At 39.0% G+C, this 18,567-nt stretch overlaps 1 protein-coding gene and 1 non-coding gene across 2 annotated transcripts in view; both read left to right on the plus strand.

Moving 5' to 3' along the window:
- LOC100767997 (melanoma inhibitory activity protein 2) overlaps nucleotides 1–18,567 on the plus strand; it is a 70,103-nt gene that overhangs the window by 22,241 nt on the left and 29,295 nt on the right. The window contains exons 2-9 of the mRNA XM_027419639.2: nucleotides 3,291–3,422; nucleotides 4,803–4,824; nucleotides 4,920–5,008; nucleotides 6,580–6,645; nucleotides 8,705–8,812; nucleotides 10,005–10,076; nucleotides 11,412–11,516; nucleotides 15,785–15,907. Of these exons, the coding sequence (XP_027275440.1) occupies nucleotides 3,315–3,422; nucleotides 4,803–4,824; nucleotides 4,920–5,008; nucleotides 6,580–6,645; nucleotides 8,705–8,812; nucleotides 10,005–10,076; nucleotides 11,412–11,516; nucleotides 15,785–15,907 (693 nt within the window). The 5' untranslated portion in view covers nucleotides 3,291–3,314. The remainder of the gene's footprint in view (nucleotides 1–3,290; nucleotides 3,423–4,802; nucleotides 4,825–4,919; nucleotides 5,009–6,579; nucleotides 6,646–8,704; nucleotides 8,813–10,004; nucleotides 10,077–11,411; nucleotides 11,517–15,784; nucleotides 15,908–18,567) is intronic.
- LOC113836220 lies at nucleotides 2,022–2,141 on the plus strand. Its single transcript, XR_003486207.1, has one exon. It is a non-coding gene; the product is annotated as a small nucleolar RNA SNORA26 (small nucleolar RNA).

An 18,567-nucleotide genomic window follows, 5' to 3' on the forward strand; every position in this document is an offset into this window, starting at 1 on the left:
TTACTTTATTTTACTGTGATATATTACATTGATTTTTTTAACTTGAAAATTACACGCACGCATGTGCACACTTGGGTGTGTGTGTGTGTGTGTGTGTGTGTGTGTGTGTGTGTGTGTGTGTACATGGAAATCCAAATACCCAAGAGTCCAAGAGTCTGTGTTTTCCTTCTACCATGTGGTTCCTGGAGGGTTCAAACTCAGGTCGTCAGGCTTGGTGGCAGAGTTCTTAAGTGTTGAGCTATCTTCCTGGCCCAATAACTTTTTATTGCTATTAGATTTATTTATTATATATACAATATTCTGTTTGCCTATGTCTCTGCAGGTCAGAAGAGGGCATCAGATCTCATTACAGATGATTGTGACATGTGGGTGCTGGGAATTGAACTCAGGACCTCTACAAGACCAGCTAGTGTTCTTAACCACTGAGATGTCTCTCTAGCCCACCCCCCATAACTTTTTTAAAAATGCTTTTACAACTATAATTTCCCTGTTACACACGGAATTAGTTGCCTTCTATAAGTTTTGTGTTGCATTGTTTCAACTTATCTGAAAGTATTTTATTTTTATTACAATAAATACTATTTTATGTGCATGGGTGTTTTGTTGTTGCATGTATGTCCATGCACCACATGTTTGCAGTGCCTGAAGATGTCAGAATATGGTGTCATATTCCGCTGGAACTGGAGACATGCATAGAGATGAACCAACATATGTAGAAGGAAACCTGTATCATCTATCTACAAGAATGACAAATGCTCTTAACTGCTGAGCCTTCTCTCGAGCATTCCTGTTTTTTGATGGCTAATTCCTTTCTTTTACTTATTTTGTTTCATGTGCATTGGTGTTTAGCCTGCATGTATCTCTGTGAGGGCATCAGGTCCCCTGGAACTGGAGTTAAAGACAGCTGTGAGCTGCCAGTGGATGCTGGGAATTTAACCCAGGTCCTTTGGAAAAGTAGTCAGTGCCCTTAGCTGCTGAGCCATCTCTCCAGTCCCTTTGATAGTTAATTCTAACTCATTGTAATCATATCACATGCTTCTCAAGATTTAAATTTTTTAAATGAATTTTTTCTATATTAAATTATGTGTATGTGTGTATATGTGTGTGTATGCATGTGGGTTCAGGTGCCTGAGGAAGCCAGAAGAGGGCATCAGATCTCCCAGAGCTGGAGTTATGGACAGGTAGTTAAGGACAGCCTGCCATGGATTCTGGGAACTGAACTCTGGTCCTCTGCAAGAGCAGCAAATGTGCTCAGCTGCTGAGCCATTTCTCTGAGCTGGGCCCTGTAATTTGCTTATTTAAAAAAACATTGAGGTTTATTTTAGTTTGATTCCTGGATTTGTTCTGAAGTTTCTGCCATGTACATTTGAGAATGAATGTCTTTTCTGCTGTTGTTGTGTAGTATTTTGTTAGTGTGTTAGCCTAACTGGTTTATAGCCTTGTTTCAGTTTTCTCTTTTCATACTGACTCACTGAAAGTGAGATCTTGAAATTCCTAACTACTGTTGAGGAACCTGTGTTTTCCTTTACTTCACCAGATTTCCTTCATTTTGTGCTTCTTTAGTTGGGTAAAACCCTACATCCTAAATCCTGAGCCTGCCTTGGCCATTGTGTCTTTGATTCTAGTAACAGTTTTTCTCTTAAAGTCTTTTTTTTATCTGATATCAGAGTAGTGAATCCACCTGTTGATAATCAGTTAGTATCTGGGGCCTGGTGGTAAAGAATAGAATAACCGAGAAGAGAGGATGGACTCAGGAAGAGGTAAAATACAAATCAACTACAGGCCTTAATCTGTGAGGTGTGGAAGAGCATTTCAGAAGGAATGCCGAGGGCCCAATTATGCATTCATTTTATCTCGGAGAAATGATGGAAAGAGTTGACTTTACTGAATCTCTGTCCTTGTGATCCGGGAGGCAAATCCTTTTATCATTGCCTAGCAATATGATGTCACATTTTGGTGTATCAGGCCCAGGTGAGGAAGGGCGAGACAGGATCAGGATAAAAGACTTTTCACCCTTTTCTGTGCCCTTTTGAGGTTGGTGCTGTACCTTAAGAGGCTAACAGGAAGGGTAAAGGAACTCTCCATTAAACCCAGAGCAGAGGCTGTGCACCTCCTCTTAGATCCTGTCTGGAGTCACAGATATAAAAAGGAAAATAAAGATACGGGGCTTAAAAAAAGAGCATAATATTGCATTATTTATTTGGTAGAAGTTAATAAACTGTAGATAGCAGCTTGGAAGGGAACCTTGTGGATGTACTAGCTAAAAACAGATGTCATACAGAGTAACTATCATAGGAGTTGTTTGTTGTCTATTTTGTCCCACCCCCAAGGAGAAGACTGCTGTGCAGGTTCCAGAGGGCCTGTGTTGATGTCTGAAAGAGTCAAGCCCATCATTTCTAGGGTTGTTTTTCAAAGAGCATTTTTCTTCTTGGGCTCAAACTGCATTATTTTAACTCAAGATAAGAGACAGGAGGGAAAGGTTTAAATCCCAAATCTAAAGCTCTGTTAGTTGCTTCTGACCAATCCCCCTTCCCATCCGACAAGCTGCAGATCTGTTTGTCAAACCCAGTGTGTACAGACAAATCATGAACTTGAAGTCAGGGAAAAGCAGCCAACTTAGGTCATTAGGTCATTGACATTCTGCTGTAGTTGTGTGTTTGTTTGTTTGTTTGTTTGTTTGTTTTGTTTTTTTTACAACTCTCTGTGGGTCTCATGCCCAGCTTCCAAATAAATACACAGAGATTACTTCTTGTTTATGAACTCCTGGCATTAGCTCAACTTTATTCTAGTCGGCTTTTGTAAGTTAAATTATCCTGTTTCTCTTTAACTATGTTTTGCCTCTGGGCTTTTTTTTTTTCCTTCCTTTATTCTATATGTCTTTCTTCTTACTGCATGGCTGGCCCCTGTGTCATGGTCGTCCTCTTCTGCTTTTCTCACTCAATCTTCTCTAGGTTTCTCCTATTTATTCTGTCTGCATGCCAGCTCTGCATATCCTTTCTCCTGCCTAAACATTCTTTTCTGGACACTCTGTCCTTATCCTCCAACCCTCCTGGAGTTAAGCTCTGAGGATCTCCTCATAACTCCTGTTTGAAAACCATTGTGTTTCACCACACTTAGTCACTCAGGTAAAACAATTGTAAGTTGCCAGAAAGTGTGGTTGGAGGCTTTCTGCTTTGTATTTTACAGAAGCCCATTCCATATTAATAGAGTTGACCATGCCACCTGTACCTGTCTTAGTAACAGTACTGTGGAAGATGCATGTTTTTAAGCTCAACTTCTTTGTCTTGAAGGTTGTGGCAGCACTGCCCGAACATATGACAGCAAGCTTTGATTCTAGTGAGGCATCATTCCAATTGGTGATATGTGTGCTTACTCTTGGACTGCTTGCTGTTTTTGTACTTCTTTGGAGAGGCTTCCGATCAGTAAGTAACCACTCATAGTAAGAGAATGGTCATCTGGGTTTTTAAAATTTATTTTCTTTTATGTGTATGACTGTTTTCTCTGTATGTATGTTGTATGTGTATCACATGTTCCTGGGACACACAGAGGTGAGAAGAGGGCATTGTTGGATCCCCTGATACTGGAGTTACTGATGATTATGAACTACAGTGTGGGTGATGGAAATTGAATCTTGGTCCTCTACAAGAGTAACAAGTGCTCCTAACCACTGAGCCATCTCTCTAACCCTCATTCTGTGTTTAGACTGGACAACTTATTTCAGGGAAATAAATCATGTCATAGTGTTCTGGGTTACTTGTGGTAATATGTAGTTATTATGAACTGAATACAGATTTAGAGTAATATTTTTGTGTGTAAGGATTTTTAAAGGATTTTCTTTTTAGGGATACTATATAGTAGTACTAAAGCCCCAATCTTCTTTCTTTCCCTTTTTCTTCTTTTCTTTGGGGGGAGGGGTCCTGTGTTTGTTTTTAACAGTATTAAAAAGCCAGCAGATGTTTCTACCTCCCAACTTAGAATAAAAAAACACTACTGCCATTTATATTCAGTTAATAATCCCTGATATCATCCCTCTGGCCTGCTGTGAAGAGGTACACATGTCCTGGATCCTTTATTGCCTTTCCAATACTTAATTTTGTTTTTTAGGAGGGAGTCATACCATATCCTTTTCTCTCTGAGACTTTTTTAGATATTTGCCCTTGTGCGCTGACTTCTTTTCTGTTTTCTTCATGGAGACCCTCTACTCGTGTTGTCCTTATATCTGTTTACATACATCCCACTTTATCTTGTCTTTCTATTTTTTCTTCTGATTTTCTGTCTCTGTTGTGTAGGTGGGAGAAGTCTTTTGTTTCTTTCCTTTGATCGTTTTTCCCTAGCACCAGTGCTCTCAAGGGTGGATTTCTCCCTTCTTCATTGAGAGCTGAAACTTAAAGAAGACAAAGGCTAATGAGTTTTTTAGAGTCAGTCCAGGTCTAGAGCCCCATGATATTTCATAGACTTTTATTTTGAATATTCACGGTAGGAGACTTAATAATAGGGGCTCTCTAAAATACTTTGTTTTAGGGCCAAATATATGTGTGGGAAACATAGGATTAAGTGGAATTAAACTATTGTCTTTAGAATTAGGCTATTTCAGAGGCTCAATATGATAACATATAGTGTAAATCTTCAATGGGAGATCTTACTGTGTAGCATTGTTTTCATTGAAAATAGAGTGCTTTTGGGTAATTCATTCACTCTAAGGCCATAAGAAAGTTGTTATCTTAAAGCTGGGAGTAGACTTCATATAGATTTACTTGAATTTACATTTGTTTTAATGTAATTTTCTTAAAAATTTGTTTCAGATTCAAAGCCGATTTTATGTTGGTAAGTTGTCATTTTGATTTTAGATCTTGTTGTTGTATATATTTTACAAAGTGACAACAACTTTGGTTATAATAATCTTTATTTTGCTTTCTCAGTAAGAGAGAAAAGCCTCCATCTCAAACTTTCCGAGCTAATAAAAGAGAAATGTAAACTACTTGAAAAAGTGAGCCTTGCTCAAAAGGAGGTAAGAGGTGTTTGAAAATGACATTCATCCTAGTGTGGCACTTAATGGTTCTCCATGGATTATTCAGTGCCATCAGAGCTTTGTTTCATTGCAGAGTTCCCTTGCTCCTCACCTTCATCACTTAGCCTCCTGGTGATGTATAGTGCTTATCTATCTTCCCTGGCTAAGGAGTTGGGAGCACCTTGATTTGCTCATTGCTCATTTAGATATTGTGAAATTGCCTTTTAAGTCTTCACCTTAAAAAATGACTGACTTTATTATTATTGTGTGTGTATATTTGTGTCTCTCTGTGTGTGCACACATTTACCAAGAAGGCATTTGTGTGGTTATCATAGGTCTCAGACCTATGTCAGCTTTCTCCTTTTACCAAGTGGATCCCTGGGTTGAACTCAGGTTAATCAGTCTTAGCAGCAAGCTCCTTAACTATGGAACCATCTCACTGGCCCATTTCTACCCTTTTAAAGGCACTCATAACCTTTGTCCTTTTATATCATATAGAAGAAGGGCTTTCGTTTTTTAATATTATATCTTATGTATAAGAGTTTTGTCAGATATATATTGATTGTGAATATCTTCTGCTCTGTGGTTTATATTTCTGTTTTGTTTGGGGTCTTAGAAGGTTGAGGTTTAGAATTACAATTTTACTGTGGTGTTATGTGTCATGAGATTTTCACTTAACAAGGATGTAAAGGTACTTTGTTACTTGTTATGGTATAGAGACTTTATTCACTGTTTTCATTTGGGCTTTGTATTAGCTTTCTAGGGCTGCTGTGACAAAAATGCCACTTTAGCAGTAGGAGTGAATTTCCTTACAGTTCTGGAAATGAGTCCATGGAGATGTAGGCAGGCTTTGCTTCCTCTGTGGCCTGTCCCTTGACTTGTAGATAGCGCTGTCTGCTTATTATGTCTCACTCTGTCCTAATGCTCTGCTCTTAGGATACTGTCATGTTAGGTTAGTGTCATCTTAACTGCCTCATTTTAACCTAGTGATTTTTGAAGGCTTTGTGTCCAAATAACACACATTCTTAGGTGCTGAGACTTAAGAGACAGGGTTTCTCTGTGTAGCCTTGGCTGTCCTGGGACTCTCTCTGTAGATCAGCCTGGTCTCAGACTCACAGATATTTGTCTTCCTTACTGTCTGGATCTTAAAGATTGTATCTTCCTTTCTTGCATTGTCACATTGTGTAAATGTGATAGCCAGTTACTACACATGGCTCCATTGAAAGACTGGAGAAGCTGTTGATTTGTTCAGGGGATAACAGACAACTTACTTCTTTGGATATGCTTTAGTCACTCTTGCTGTTAGAGTTTTCACCCCCAGCAGACTTGGGACAACTTTGCTGGTCAGAAGGGTAAAGTTCTGCCACATGTTACCCAGGGTGTTGGTTGTGGCTTGTTTGCGGTCCTGACTTTGCTCAACACAGTGGTTAGATTGCAAAACTAAACTCAGAAAATCCAAGGGAATTTTACATATGTGGAGATAGATTCTGTTTGCTTCGTTGACATCTATTTAGATACGATTTGATATAAAATTTGTAGTTTTTACTCATTTGTTGCCTTGTTTCATTTAGTATGAAGACTTAGAGTCATCTTTAAAGGAGCCCAGCAAGGTGTCAACAGAAACACAGAATCTGAAGGTAAAAAAAAAAGTATGATTTAGAAGCTAGGAAAAAGATTCTTATTAAAAATATGTTATCTTCTCAAAAATAATTATTTCAGATAATATGAAATGGTATATCTGGATCTTAAACTTTATAGAAAAAGTTAGGGGAAACATTTGTAGTTAGCATATAACATTAAAGAACAAAACAGTTTCAGCTCTTGTTATTACCTTGTTTTTAGGGATAGTTTATCAGAATCTATAAATTTATATGAAGAAGAAATACTTTATTCTGTACTCCTAAAGATGCATTGAAAAGACCATTCTTTTTTTTTTTTTTTTTTTTTGACATAGTTTGCTTCAGGAAAGAGAAACAGAACTCTCACAAATGTAAGCATAGTAGGAGACAATTAGGGTGTGACCATATTATCTTTTTCTTACCATGGTAGTAAGCATTACCTAAAATTAGACCAGAGGTTTACATTATAAATAGGGGCATGGAGATAAATACTTAATCCCTGTCTACACACTCCATCATGACCAGTTTTCGGTCAGTAACATGATTATCACTGATTGGAGAGTTTAGGAGAGAGAGAGAGTTAACTCTTCTGTTTCAGAGGACACAATGATTCATCTTAGCAGAGTAGGATGTGATGGAGTGCCTGGATACTGTTTGCAGATGGATGGGCTGTAAAAAGTGAGTGTGAGCCTGTATAGTAAGTAGAAGCAGCCTACTCCTGCTGGTGATAAAATAGAAATCAGACCTTGTACCTTTGATTTAGGTGTTCAGTCCAGCGTGGCAGTTCTGTCATTGTCTGTCCTCAGTAGGAATTCTGTCTTATGATTTAGAATGCCCTTGTAGAACCCACAAGAAGTTTAGACTCCAAATACATTCCTTAATTTGTTACCTATGAAATCCTTAGGAGGTCTTTGTAGTTGCTATGTTTTATTGGGTAAGCCTGAAGAACCTTTTGTGATCGCTATGTGTTATGTTTCGAGCCTCTATTGTAAGTGCTATCCCAATGGGAACTTATTAGTTTCCCAGAATGAAAGGAATTTATCAGGTGTGGGGCATGCTTATCGCTGTGGAACTTGGGGGAGCTAATGTTGGAGGATTGCCAAATCTGTCTCAAAACACACACACACACACACTCTCAAACCCAAAACACATAGAGTTTTAGAAGCTGCTTGGCATGCATGCTGACAGGAAAGTTGTTACTGGGTAAGAAAGACAAATATTTATTCAGACTTGGTGTTACAGGTAATGTAAACTCAAGTTTATGACAGTAAATTTATGAAGATTATGAGTAAGATGAGATTTGGCTACATTGAATACCTTAGAAAGTTATCTAATTTTAGTAATTGAAACAATCTTTAGGGGTATTAATCATAGTTGCACACAAACTATAATGTAATACAAGTTTTACAAAGCTTGAGAGTTGAATTTGCAGGTAATCATCATACCAGAAGAGTAGTCTTCATTCAAGCCAAAAGTCTTGTAATGAAATAGCCAAATTTTGAGAGATCCATTTTTGAGACTAATATAATACATTTTGGTTTTGTTCTTTTTAACAAGTTTGTTGAAGTTTCACAAACATTATAGGTATGTTAATTATAGTATCTAAAATCCAAAAACTAATCTAATAATTAATCACTTTAAATTAAAAATATTATACAAAATGTCATTCAATGGAAAATATGATGACATACACTTGATTTTTAAATTTATTTTTCTATTTAATTGAACTTGTCCTTTCTCCCTGTAACATGCTTTTTAACATGCTTTAGAACTGTTGACAAGCTGTGCTTACTGGATTTTCCCCTGCCTTCTGTCTTTGTACATAAAAGTTTCATTGAAATGCAACCATATTAATTCCTTCAGGAGTAGTCTTTGTCATGGTTAACTGATGGGAGCGTGTAATACTTACACTTTTCATAGTAGTTGCTGGCTGCTGCTAGGCCTGCTTTATTTTAATATCAGAGAAATGAACAAATTTATAAGGTGCTTATAAATTTGTTTGATTATACTCATCTGATTTTTACCCTAACTGAAAAATTCTTATGTCTGGCTTGTTAAAGTTAGCTTTCTATTGTAGACAACATATGAAAATCTAGAAAGACATAAATCTCAACTTGAAGATGAAATACTATCTTTAGAGAAGAAACTAGAAGAAGAGAGAGCTAAGCATGAACAAGATGAATTGGTGAGTCCTGTGTATTCCAAGAGAATTATGAATCTTACATAATACTATGATATTGATGAAAATATTCCATGTAAGCCAGCCATAGTGACACAAACCTGTGTTCTGGAACTTGGGAGGAAGAGGCAAGACTTCCATGATATCCTGGCCTGACAGTGGGAGGACACACTATCTTCAAAAGTGTAAATAAATGAAAATAAATTAATAAAACTCCAAAACCAACCAAGCAAATAATAAATCTATCCAAAGCTAAATGAAACAAACAAGAAACTCATGTATGTAAAAAATAGAATGTAAAAGACCCTGAGAACAATATCCACATCTCATCTTTTCACTTTTTTTGTTTGTTGTTTTGTTTTTTTGGTTTTTTGAGACAGGATTTCTCTGTATAATAGTCCTGAAACTCACTCTGTCAACCAGTCTGGCCTGGAACTCACAGAGATCCACCTTCCTCTGCCTCCTGTTTGCTGTGATTAAAGGCATGTGACACCACCTCCAGTCAAATTATTACTCTTTAAATGTTATGATCATAAGTGTTTTGACATTCCTTTTTTCTTTTTTTTTCATTCCTTTTTTCTTATTGTTTTCATTTGTGGAGACAGTCTTAGAATATATACCAGTCTGTATAACTGTATAACTGAGGCTGGCCTCAAACTGATGACCTTCTTGCCTATGTCTCCTAAATGCTTGGATTACAAGTGTGCACCCCCACACTTGGCTCTCTTGTACATTTACATGGGAAATTTCTATATGTGCTGTGGAAGTAACCACTAATAATATACTTTGAATAGTCCTAGTGAAGGAGAAATATTGTGTGTGCATAAAGACACATATATATTTTTTAACTTGTAGTATTTATAACTATTTTTCTTTAAATTCTGGCATAAGGAAAATCTTGATGTGTGTGGTATTATGTGAAATATGAATTAGTGGGTTCATCTTGAACCTGAAAAGTGCCGTGATACATTCAATTTGTGAAGATGTACTATTATCACATAATTTGTAAAATCCTTGTGAGCACTTGGTAAGCAAGCTGACAAGGTCTCTTCATCTGGCCTCTCACTTTTATTAATAATAAATTAACAATGTACCTAATGTACATTGTAATTAGTTACATTAGTACAATGTAACTAATGCATGTTGTCTTGGAGCAAAAGGGTCATATTAAATATACTGACTGATACTGTCTTTTCAGATGACAGACATTTCAAAAAGGATACAATCTCTAGAAAGTGCATCAAAGTGTGTCAAGACACAACTCACTGAAGTAAGTTAAGTTGAATTACTTTAAGTGGTCTGTCACTTGTGAAGAACATTCATGTTTTCAGATTATAATTAGATATATTAGTCAGAATTCTCTAGAGGAACAGAACTAACGGGATGACATCTATCCCTCTTCCCTCTCTCCCCCCCTCCCTCCCTCCCTCCCTCCCTCCATCCATGTATCTATCTACCTACCTATCTAAAGGGGATTTATTAGACTAATCATCAGACTGTAGTCCAGTTAGTCCAAAAATGGCAGTCTACCAACAGAGAGTTCAATAATCCAGTAGTTTCTCAGTCTGTGAGGCTGGGTTTCTCACCTGATATTCAGTATCCACTGGAATCCCAAAGAAGTAGTCTGAATGGACTTGCCAGTGAGAGTGAGGACAAGCATGCTTCCTCCTTCCATGTCCTTTAGATAGGCTGCTGCCAGAAGGTATAGCATCTCAAAAGATCCAGATTAAAGGTGGGTCTTCCAACTTCAAATGATTTAATTGAGAAAAATTACTCAGCATTAATTCCAGATATAGTTGATAACCAGGAATAGCCAGCACATTAGGTAATAAAATAGTACATTTGTATTTGAAATATAGAGAATCTTAAATATGCATTTGCTTTAACTTGAGTTACTTTGAGTGACATTATCTTCCCCTGGATAGATTTAAACTATGGCTGTTTCTGAGCACTCTTGAAGTTATGTAACAGGTAACGATACTAAACAGAGTTGCTTCCTGAAGTACCAAGTTTAGGGCAGGAGACAAAGAGTAAGTAGTGTGCGATCTTTCTGGAATAACTACTCCTGCACTAGTGATTGTGGAAGAGAGATGTCACCATCACCAGTGACAGGGCACCTCCTGAAAGCCTTTAATTCTGGGTCCGGTTTCTTTTCTAAAATCACAATGTGGGCAGCAAGCAAGCAAGATTTTTCTGAAGTGCACATGGCAATAGCAGGTTGCTAAGGATGATGACTCATTGTATCAGCGATTTCTTCAGGTCATTCTGTTCCTGGTAGCAAGTGAAGCCATGCTTGGCAAATAGGCAGTGCAAGCAGTGTTTTAAGTGAGTCTTGAAATAAACCAATAATTCAGTAACTAATACTTGTTCTTTTCTGTCTTTCTATTTCAGTAGTTAACAAAATTGTCTGTATAGTACATGGAATTTCAATAATTTGCTCAAAGTCACTTGACAAATGAGTGTTGCATCAAAGTAGTGTTGATACTGCTTCTGCTGTTAATAGTGTCATGTTTTGGCTTTTGCTTAAACTTTGTATTTTTCAGAGATTACATAAACAGGAGGTTTTCTGTTAAATTGTTATAAACTGTGTATTTCTTTTACTTAGGCAAAAACTAACATCAGTATATTTCAAATGAATGAAAAACACCTTAAGGAAGTAATACAAGATACCCTGAATGAAAATTATCAACTTGAGGAAAGCCTGAAGGAGGTTTGTTGCCTACAGATACTCTTTTAGATGTGAATATAGCGTTTGGTGTTCTAGACACCTCACGACTGACCCATGTGTGGAGTTGTGTAGTGAATGAGTAGGCTTTTGAGAGCAGCTAGTGTCCCATGCAGACTTCCATCTCCCATAATGGATTTAAAAGTGGATCCTTCCATCTCATCTTCTGTCATGAAAGAAGTAAGCCCAGGCTGTCCGTCAGCATTTTGACACTCACAGCACACTGCAGCTAACACCACTCCTCACAGCAGAGAATGCAGTAAGAGTGAATAGATTACCAACTGGGGCCTAGAGGAAGAAGGAGTCCTGGGGGCAGGTAAAGTGGGACTTAGCTTTTATTCTCATTCCACTCTCACTTAGACACTTGAACACATGTGCCCTCCCTTCTGTTGTCCCAGTACAATTTTTGTCGAGAAAATTCTGTTTGTCTGTCTTCCCCCTTTCCCTATCTGTCTCTTTCCTGCCTTCCTTTCCCTTGCTTGATCCCTCTCTCCCTTCCTTCCTTTCTACAGTATGCATATTGAGGTAGGAGTGTGTGTGTGTGCTGTGAGAGTTCGACTGTGCACAGGTTATGACTTGGTGTTGGTCCTTACCTTCACCTTGTTTAAGACATACTGTCCCTTTTCTCTTGCGTTAGAGCTTTTACCATCTTCCCACCCTAGTGGTGTGACAATGTCTGGTTCCATTATTATGAGTGTCTAAAAAGCAGCCTGTCTGACTTGACTATCCTGTTGTTAATAATTGCTTGGTTTCCTGTAATATATTTTTGTAATCTATCTCTATGGATATGTCATTCACTCAACCACTTTGGCTAATTTGTTCATTTAAACTTCTATTACTACTATTATTATTTTATTTACTCTTTTAGAGAGAGTCTTCTAGTGTATTTTAGGGTGACCTAGCACTCACTGTGGTAGTTAGCCTCCAAATTGCTGGTTTTATCGGTGTGTGTTACCTTGCCTGCTGCCACCTCTGTCTCTTCTTCTAATTTTTAATTTTGTCTTGAGTGTTGTTATGTGCACACATGTGCAAGTGCCTCTGGAGGTCAGAGGCATCAGATCCCCCACAGAACTGAATTACAGGCAGTTATGAGCCACCTGCTATGTGTAAGGGAAACCAAACTGAGGTCTTTTGCAAGAACACTGGGCACTCTTCAACACGAGCCATCTCTCCTCCTTCATTGCCTTATGGGAGCCATTTTCCTTGGGAACTTGGATTCTCTTGGTGGTGGTGCATACCTTTGATCCCAGCACTCAGGATAGAGGCAGGTGAATCTCTTTTGAGTTCCAGGCCAGCCTGGTCTACAGAGTGAGTTCCAGGATAACCAGGGAAACCCTGTCTCAAAGAAGAAGGAGAGAGAGAGAGAGAGAGAGAGAGGGAGAGACAGTGAGAGAGGAGAGAGAGAGAGAGGAGAGAGGGAGAGACAGTGAGAGAGGAGAGAGAGAGAGAGAGAGAGAGAGAGAGAGAGAGGAGAGGGAAAGAAAGAAGGGAAGGAAGAAGAAAGAGGAAAGAAAGAAAAAGAAGGAAGGGAGAAAAGAAAAAAGAACCTGTTCTATAGATCTAGTGGGCTTTTGTTGTCCTGAGGCTACAGTTCACTCAGCTGTGTATTGTAGGGGAAGCTGTAGCCACACCTACTTAGGGGCTGGCTACAAGTGTGCCTGACCAGGATTGTGAGGGCCTGGTCAGGGTGACATAGAGCGATACTTGCATGGGACTGCGTTTTCTCTTTTCAGTTTCACTTTTGTACTTGCTGGACAGACGCTGTAGCCTCGCCTACTTAGGGGCTGGCTACAGGTTGCCTACAGTGTATGTGTATGTGTATGTGTATGTGTATGTGTATGTGTATTTGTGTGCATTTGTGTTCATGATTAAGGTGCCCTCAGAGGCCAGGACAGGATGTTGACTCTTTTGCAGTTGGAGTTATAAGTGGCTGTGACTAGGCTGATGTGGGTTTTAGGAAGTGAACTCAGGACCTCTTGAGAACAGTGCTTGGTATTAACCACTAAGCAGTAGGTCCAACTCCTTGTTCTCTTTCATGTTCCTGATATTTAGTACTTATTTGGACTTTCTTTTTTGTTTTTTTTGTTTTGTTTTTGTTGTTGTTGTGTTTTTTGGGGGGGAATCGAGGGTTACTCTGTGAAACAGTTCTGGCTGTTCTGGAACTACCTATGTAGCCCAGGCTGACTTGAAACCCAGAGATCTTTCTGCTGTACTGCGTACAGCACAAAAGTGTGTATGTAAATAAAATTTTGACATTGCTGCATTGTCTTCCCTTTCCACTTTTGGTTTGGGGACTTGAACGCTGTGTAGATTATGATGCCTTCTTTGTTTCCTGCTCTTTTTTCTTCACAAACAATATCCTTCTGTTAACTTTAGCTCTCTGAAATTATGTGATGATGTCTCATAATGTTTCTTCATATGTTAGACACTTGCATTCTGAAATCTCTTGATTCTGTGCGTTACTGGAATTATTATAATATTTAACATTATTTATTTATTTATTATGTATACAACATTCTGCTTCCACGTATATCTGCACACCAGAAGAGGGCACCAGATCTCATAACGGATGGTTGTGAGCCACATGTGGCTGCTGGGAATTGAACTCAGGACCTCTGGAAGAGCAGTCTGTGCTCTTAACCTCTGAGCCATCTCTCCAGCCTCCATAATTTAACATTTTTATTTGTTGATTTTGTGTGTGTGTGTGTGTGTGTGTGTTTGTGAGAATGTTAACGTGTGCATGTGAATACATGTGTAACTGTGAGTAGGAACCAGAGGCCTTAACAGTGTCAGGAATGGATCTCCCCCCACCCACCTGGCTTTTAATTTTTGAGACAGAATCTCTCTATGTAATCCTGGCTATCCTGGAACTCCCTATGCTGCTCAGGCTGACCTTGAACTCACAGAATTCCACCTGCCTCTGCCTCCTGATCACTGAGATAAAAGATGTGTGTGACTGTGCTGGGCTAGGTTCCATCTTGTTGAGCTGGCTCGTCTTAAATCCAATTAGGAAGTGGTTGGTTACTTTCATAGCATTTATGGCACTACTGTACCAGTAGGCATGTAGCTTGCATGGTTCACAGGTAGGTGACATTGATATAATTTTTTTCTCTGGTGTATGCATAATACCTTCCAGCATGATTGAAGCACACCAGTAGGGCTGAAACATCCAGCTATATGCAGGCATAAAGGAAACAAAGATAAGAGATGAGTGGCAGAGAATGAGACGTGCATATGCATGTCTAGGAGAAGACAGGAGCAGGAGGGAGGAAGGAAGGAGAGAAAAAACAGGAGCATGCATGTGTGTGCTTCTGCGTGTTGGTGTGTGCATGTGTGTGCAGGCACCCTAGAGGCCCGAAGAGGACATTAGCTCCTCTGGAATTACAGGCACTTGTGAGCTGCTCAGCGCAGGTGCAGGGAATTGAGCGTGGATCCTCTGCCAGAGCAGCATGTGCTTTTAACTCCTCAACTGTCTCTCCAGTTCCCCAGTTCTTCCCTTTTGTTTTCCACTACTCCCTCTGTTAGTACTGCTTTCAAATCATGAGCCTTTCTGGATTGTGTGAAATCATCTTATTTTCTGTTTGTCTAACTGGCTTAGGTTTCTTCTGTCTATTGTCTGTGGAGTCTTTTTATCACAGCTGTGTCCCTACGTGCTATTTGTTCATTTTCTTTTTGGGTTGATGCCTTTTCCTTTTACATCTTTGTTCTGTCATCTTAGATTTCAGAGAACATGGTGGTGAGGACTCCTGTGTAGATTTCCCATACTGTAATCAATAGTGCCTCCTCCTCACTTCAAAGTCCTGCCATGTAGCCCAGGCTAGACTGGAACTTCCAGTGCAGTTCAGGCTCAGAGCATATGCAGAATATCTGTTCAAGATCAATAGTGTGCTTGAGGGTTAGCCATCTTCAGTTAACCCTGAACAAAGCAGCATGGTGACTAAAAAAATATCATTAAATAATGAGGTCTGACATATTATATGTGATACAAAGAAAGAGTTGACTAGATTTATCAGACAAGTGTGTGTCAAAATCTTGTACTTGATAAAAACTTACCTTGTAAATCAGTTGGAGAATATTGGTTATTTTCACAGTCGTCTTTTTTGAAAGTTCTTTATCAATGGGAGCCACATCTGAGTTCCTTTTTTAAATAGCAGCTCTACCTTTTTAATATCTTTTAATAATGCATATAAATATTTAAATAAATGCATCTAAACATTGTGTTGTCTTTCACATCCTTGTTGTTTTCTTATCAGCTTTTAGAGGAATTTGAAAAAACGAAAGAACAAACTGACGAACTGAATAATCAGAAAGCAATATGTGGAAGATCCAAAGTACAGGCAGAGCAAGTCCTAAATGAAAAAGAAAATGAGATCAAGGTAATGGTTCCTTGGTTTTAGTCATTAGTTGGCCACAATTTTATACTTAATTGGAAATACAAATAATTTTAACAGCTTTTATTGCTATTGTTGTGTCTTTTGTCACATTTCAAATGCTTCTTGAAGATACATAAATTTTAATATATATGTTATCACCCCATGTCTTTGTCGTCCCATATTTACGCCAGGTGTTTATCAGTAAATAAAGAAGATAATGATTTTTACCTTTTCTTGTTATGCTGACATCTGCTTCTGTTGATTAAGAAAACATTGAGAAACTGGGTTTTAGTTTATATGTTTTGGCTGAATATTCTTGTTATCTCTACTAAGTTTGTGTTACTTCATTCTACAAATGCTTTTTAAATCATTAAACTCAGGATGGGAAGATGGCTCCCAGGGTAAATCATGTTTCGTAAGCCCAATATAGGAGTTCAGATCCCCAGAATCTAAGAAGCTGGGTTTTTTAGCATAGTATCTAATGCCAGTGCCCTGTAGTAGAAAGATGGAGGCAGAGTGTGGTAGAAGCTTGAGGTCAGCTAGCCTGGCTTCCACAGCAGTGGAGAGACCTGTCTCAAGCAAGGTGGAAAGGAAAAACTGACCCCAAAAGTTTTCTTCTGACCTGTTTAGGTTTTTTATGGTGTGTGTACTTGAACCCGTCGATAGCCATATCTCGGTTCACACCCACATACACTAATTGGAACTTGACTCTAATTTTAGGAATGCAAAATAACATTACCTAGGCCGTTGAATGTACTGAGTGTGTAAAAGCATTTGCTGTACACTTCCTAACACGAGTTCATTTGATTCTTAGGACTCACTCTGTGGAGGGAGAGAATTGACTCCTAAATTGCCCTCTGATCTTCCGGCTTATGCCATGACACATATGTTGCTCCCCACCTAAATAAATAAGTGTAAAAAAAATATTAAAAATGTTTTCAAGACATTCTAGCTTTAGTTTTACTCACAGTTTGCCATATACTGGATTCTCTATCTCTCTAAATTCAACCAATCACAGAATGGTGCTCTTAACAAATTTGGACTGATGAGAGGGTTCATTGAGTAAAACAGATGACCTGAGTTTGGTCCCCAAACTACAGAAAAGTAAAAAGAGAAAGCCAGCTGACTTCAGTAGTCCTCTGACCTTCATGTGCTTGCCCTACATACTCAATTCACAGACATACCAAAACAAACACTAATAATAAATAAAAGAAAATAATGGCCTCTGACTGTGCATGTGCAGACTTCCTCTCATTCCCTGAATGATACAGTATAGCAACCGTTCTATGCAGCGTTTGTGTTTGTGTTGCACTCATTATTACAAGTCGTCTAGGAGGATTTGACGTGTACATGAAGATACATACAGGTTATATGCAAGCACTGCTATCTGATGTAAAGGACGTGAACACCCATGCAGTTTGTCTTCATGCAATGGTAGTGACAGGTATCCTGGAGCAGTGCAATGTGGATGCCGAGGGATGACTGTGCTTTCCTTCCTCTAACTTCCTTACTCTACTTGGAAGCTCAGGGTTCTTCCTAAGTAAAAAGGAATGGGATGTGAGACCTCAGCACTGCTCAGGGTTGGAGGGCATTTTGTTTTTCCAGAAGCCTTGAAGAAAGGGAAGAGATTAGCAAGTAGTTTCAGATGGGATCCTCCAGAGAAAGGCATGGTGCACAGTCATCTTGTTACTTGTACATCACACTTGGCTTTGGTCAGTAGGCTCAGAAGCAACGTTACCTGTGTTACTAGAAAATACTCTTTCCTTCAGGAGATTAAAACAGCACTGCTGAGCCAGGCATGGTGTGTACACCTTCAGTCCCAGCACTGGGAGGCAGGCAGATGTGTCTGAGCTCCAGGCCAGCCAGGGCTATATGGTCAGACTGTCTCAAAAAGCAACAGCAGCAAAAACACAGTTGGAGAACTTCCAGGGCTCCATTCCAATCCTTTTACAATGTGTCTGTCTGTCTCAGTTGGACTCTCCAGCTAGTTGTTTCCTTGAATAAATCAAGAATCTATGGCTTATTTTTTGTGGGTCTTTGTGTGTGAGTTTCCCTCCCCTCAGAAAGCAGAAGTGTTGGAGTCCCTGCAGCTGAGGTTACAGGGAGTTGAGAACTGTTGGATATGGGTGCTGGGAATTGAACTTGGGCCTTCTGCAAGACAGTGTGTGCTGTTACCTGCTGAGCCTTCTCTCCAGAGGGATGTTCATTTTTTTAACTAGTGTGTATCTGTATGTGTCCATGTGTAGGTATGAGCCTGGGAGTGCATTGCCAAGGTGTCTATGATCTTTTTATAGATTTTCATACATCTTTATAGCTTCTGTATCTCTCAGATAGATGAAACACCACACAGCTTTTACCCTATATGTTAATGGCCTCTCTGTGGATGCCCACCCAGGCCAGAAGAGACCATTGGATCTCCTGGAGCTGGAGTTACAAGCTGCTGTGAGCTGCCTGATATGGGTGCTGGGAAAGGAGCTTAGATGCTCTAGCAGAGTAACAAGTTCCTAACTGCTGAGCTGTCTCTCCAGTTCAGCTCTTATTTACTAAGACATGGAAGAAACGCCATAAGAAAATATTTTAGGGGCTGGTGAGATGGTTTATTAGGTTAGTGCACTTGGCTCTGCAAGCAAGAGGACCTGTGTTTGAATTGTAAGTAACCACTT

Source organism: Cricetulus griseus, chromosome 5, assembly GCF_003668045.3.
Source record: "Cricetulus griseus strain 17A/GY chromosome 5, alternate assembly CriGri-PICRH-1.0, whole genome shotgun sequence".
In the NCBI taxonomy this organism is placed as follows: domain Eukaryota; kingdom Metazoa; phylum Chordata; class Mammalia; order Rodentia; family Cricetidae; genus Cricetulus; species Cricetulus griseus.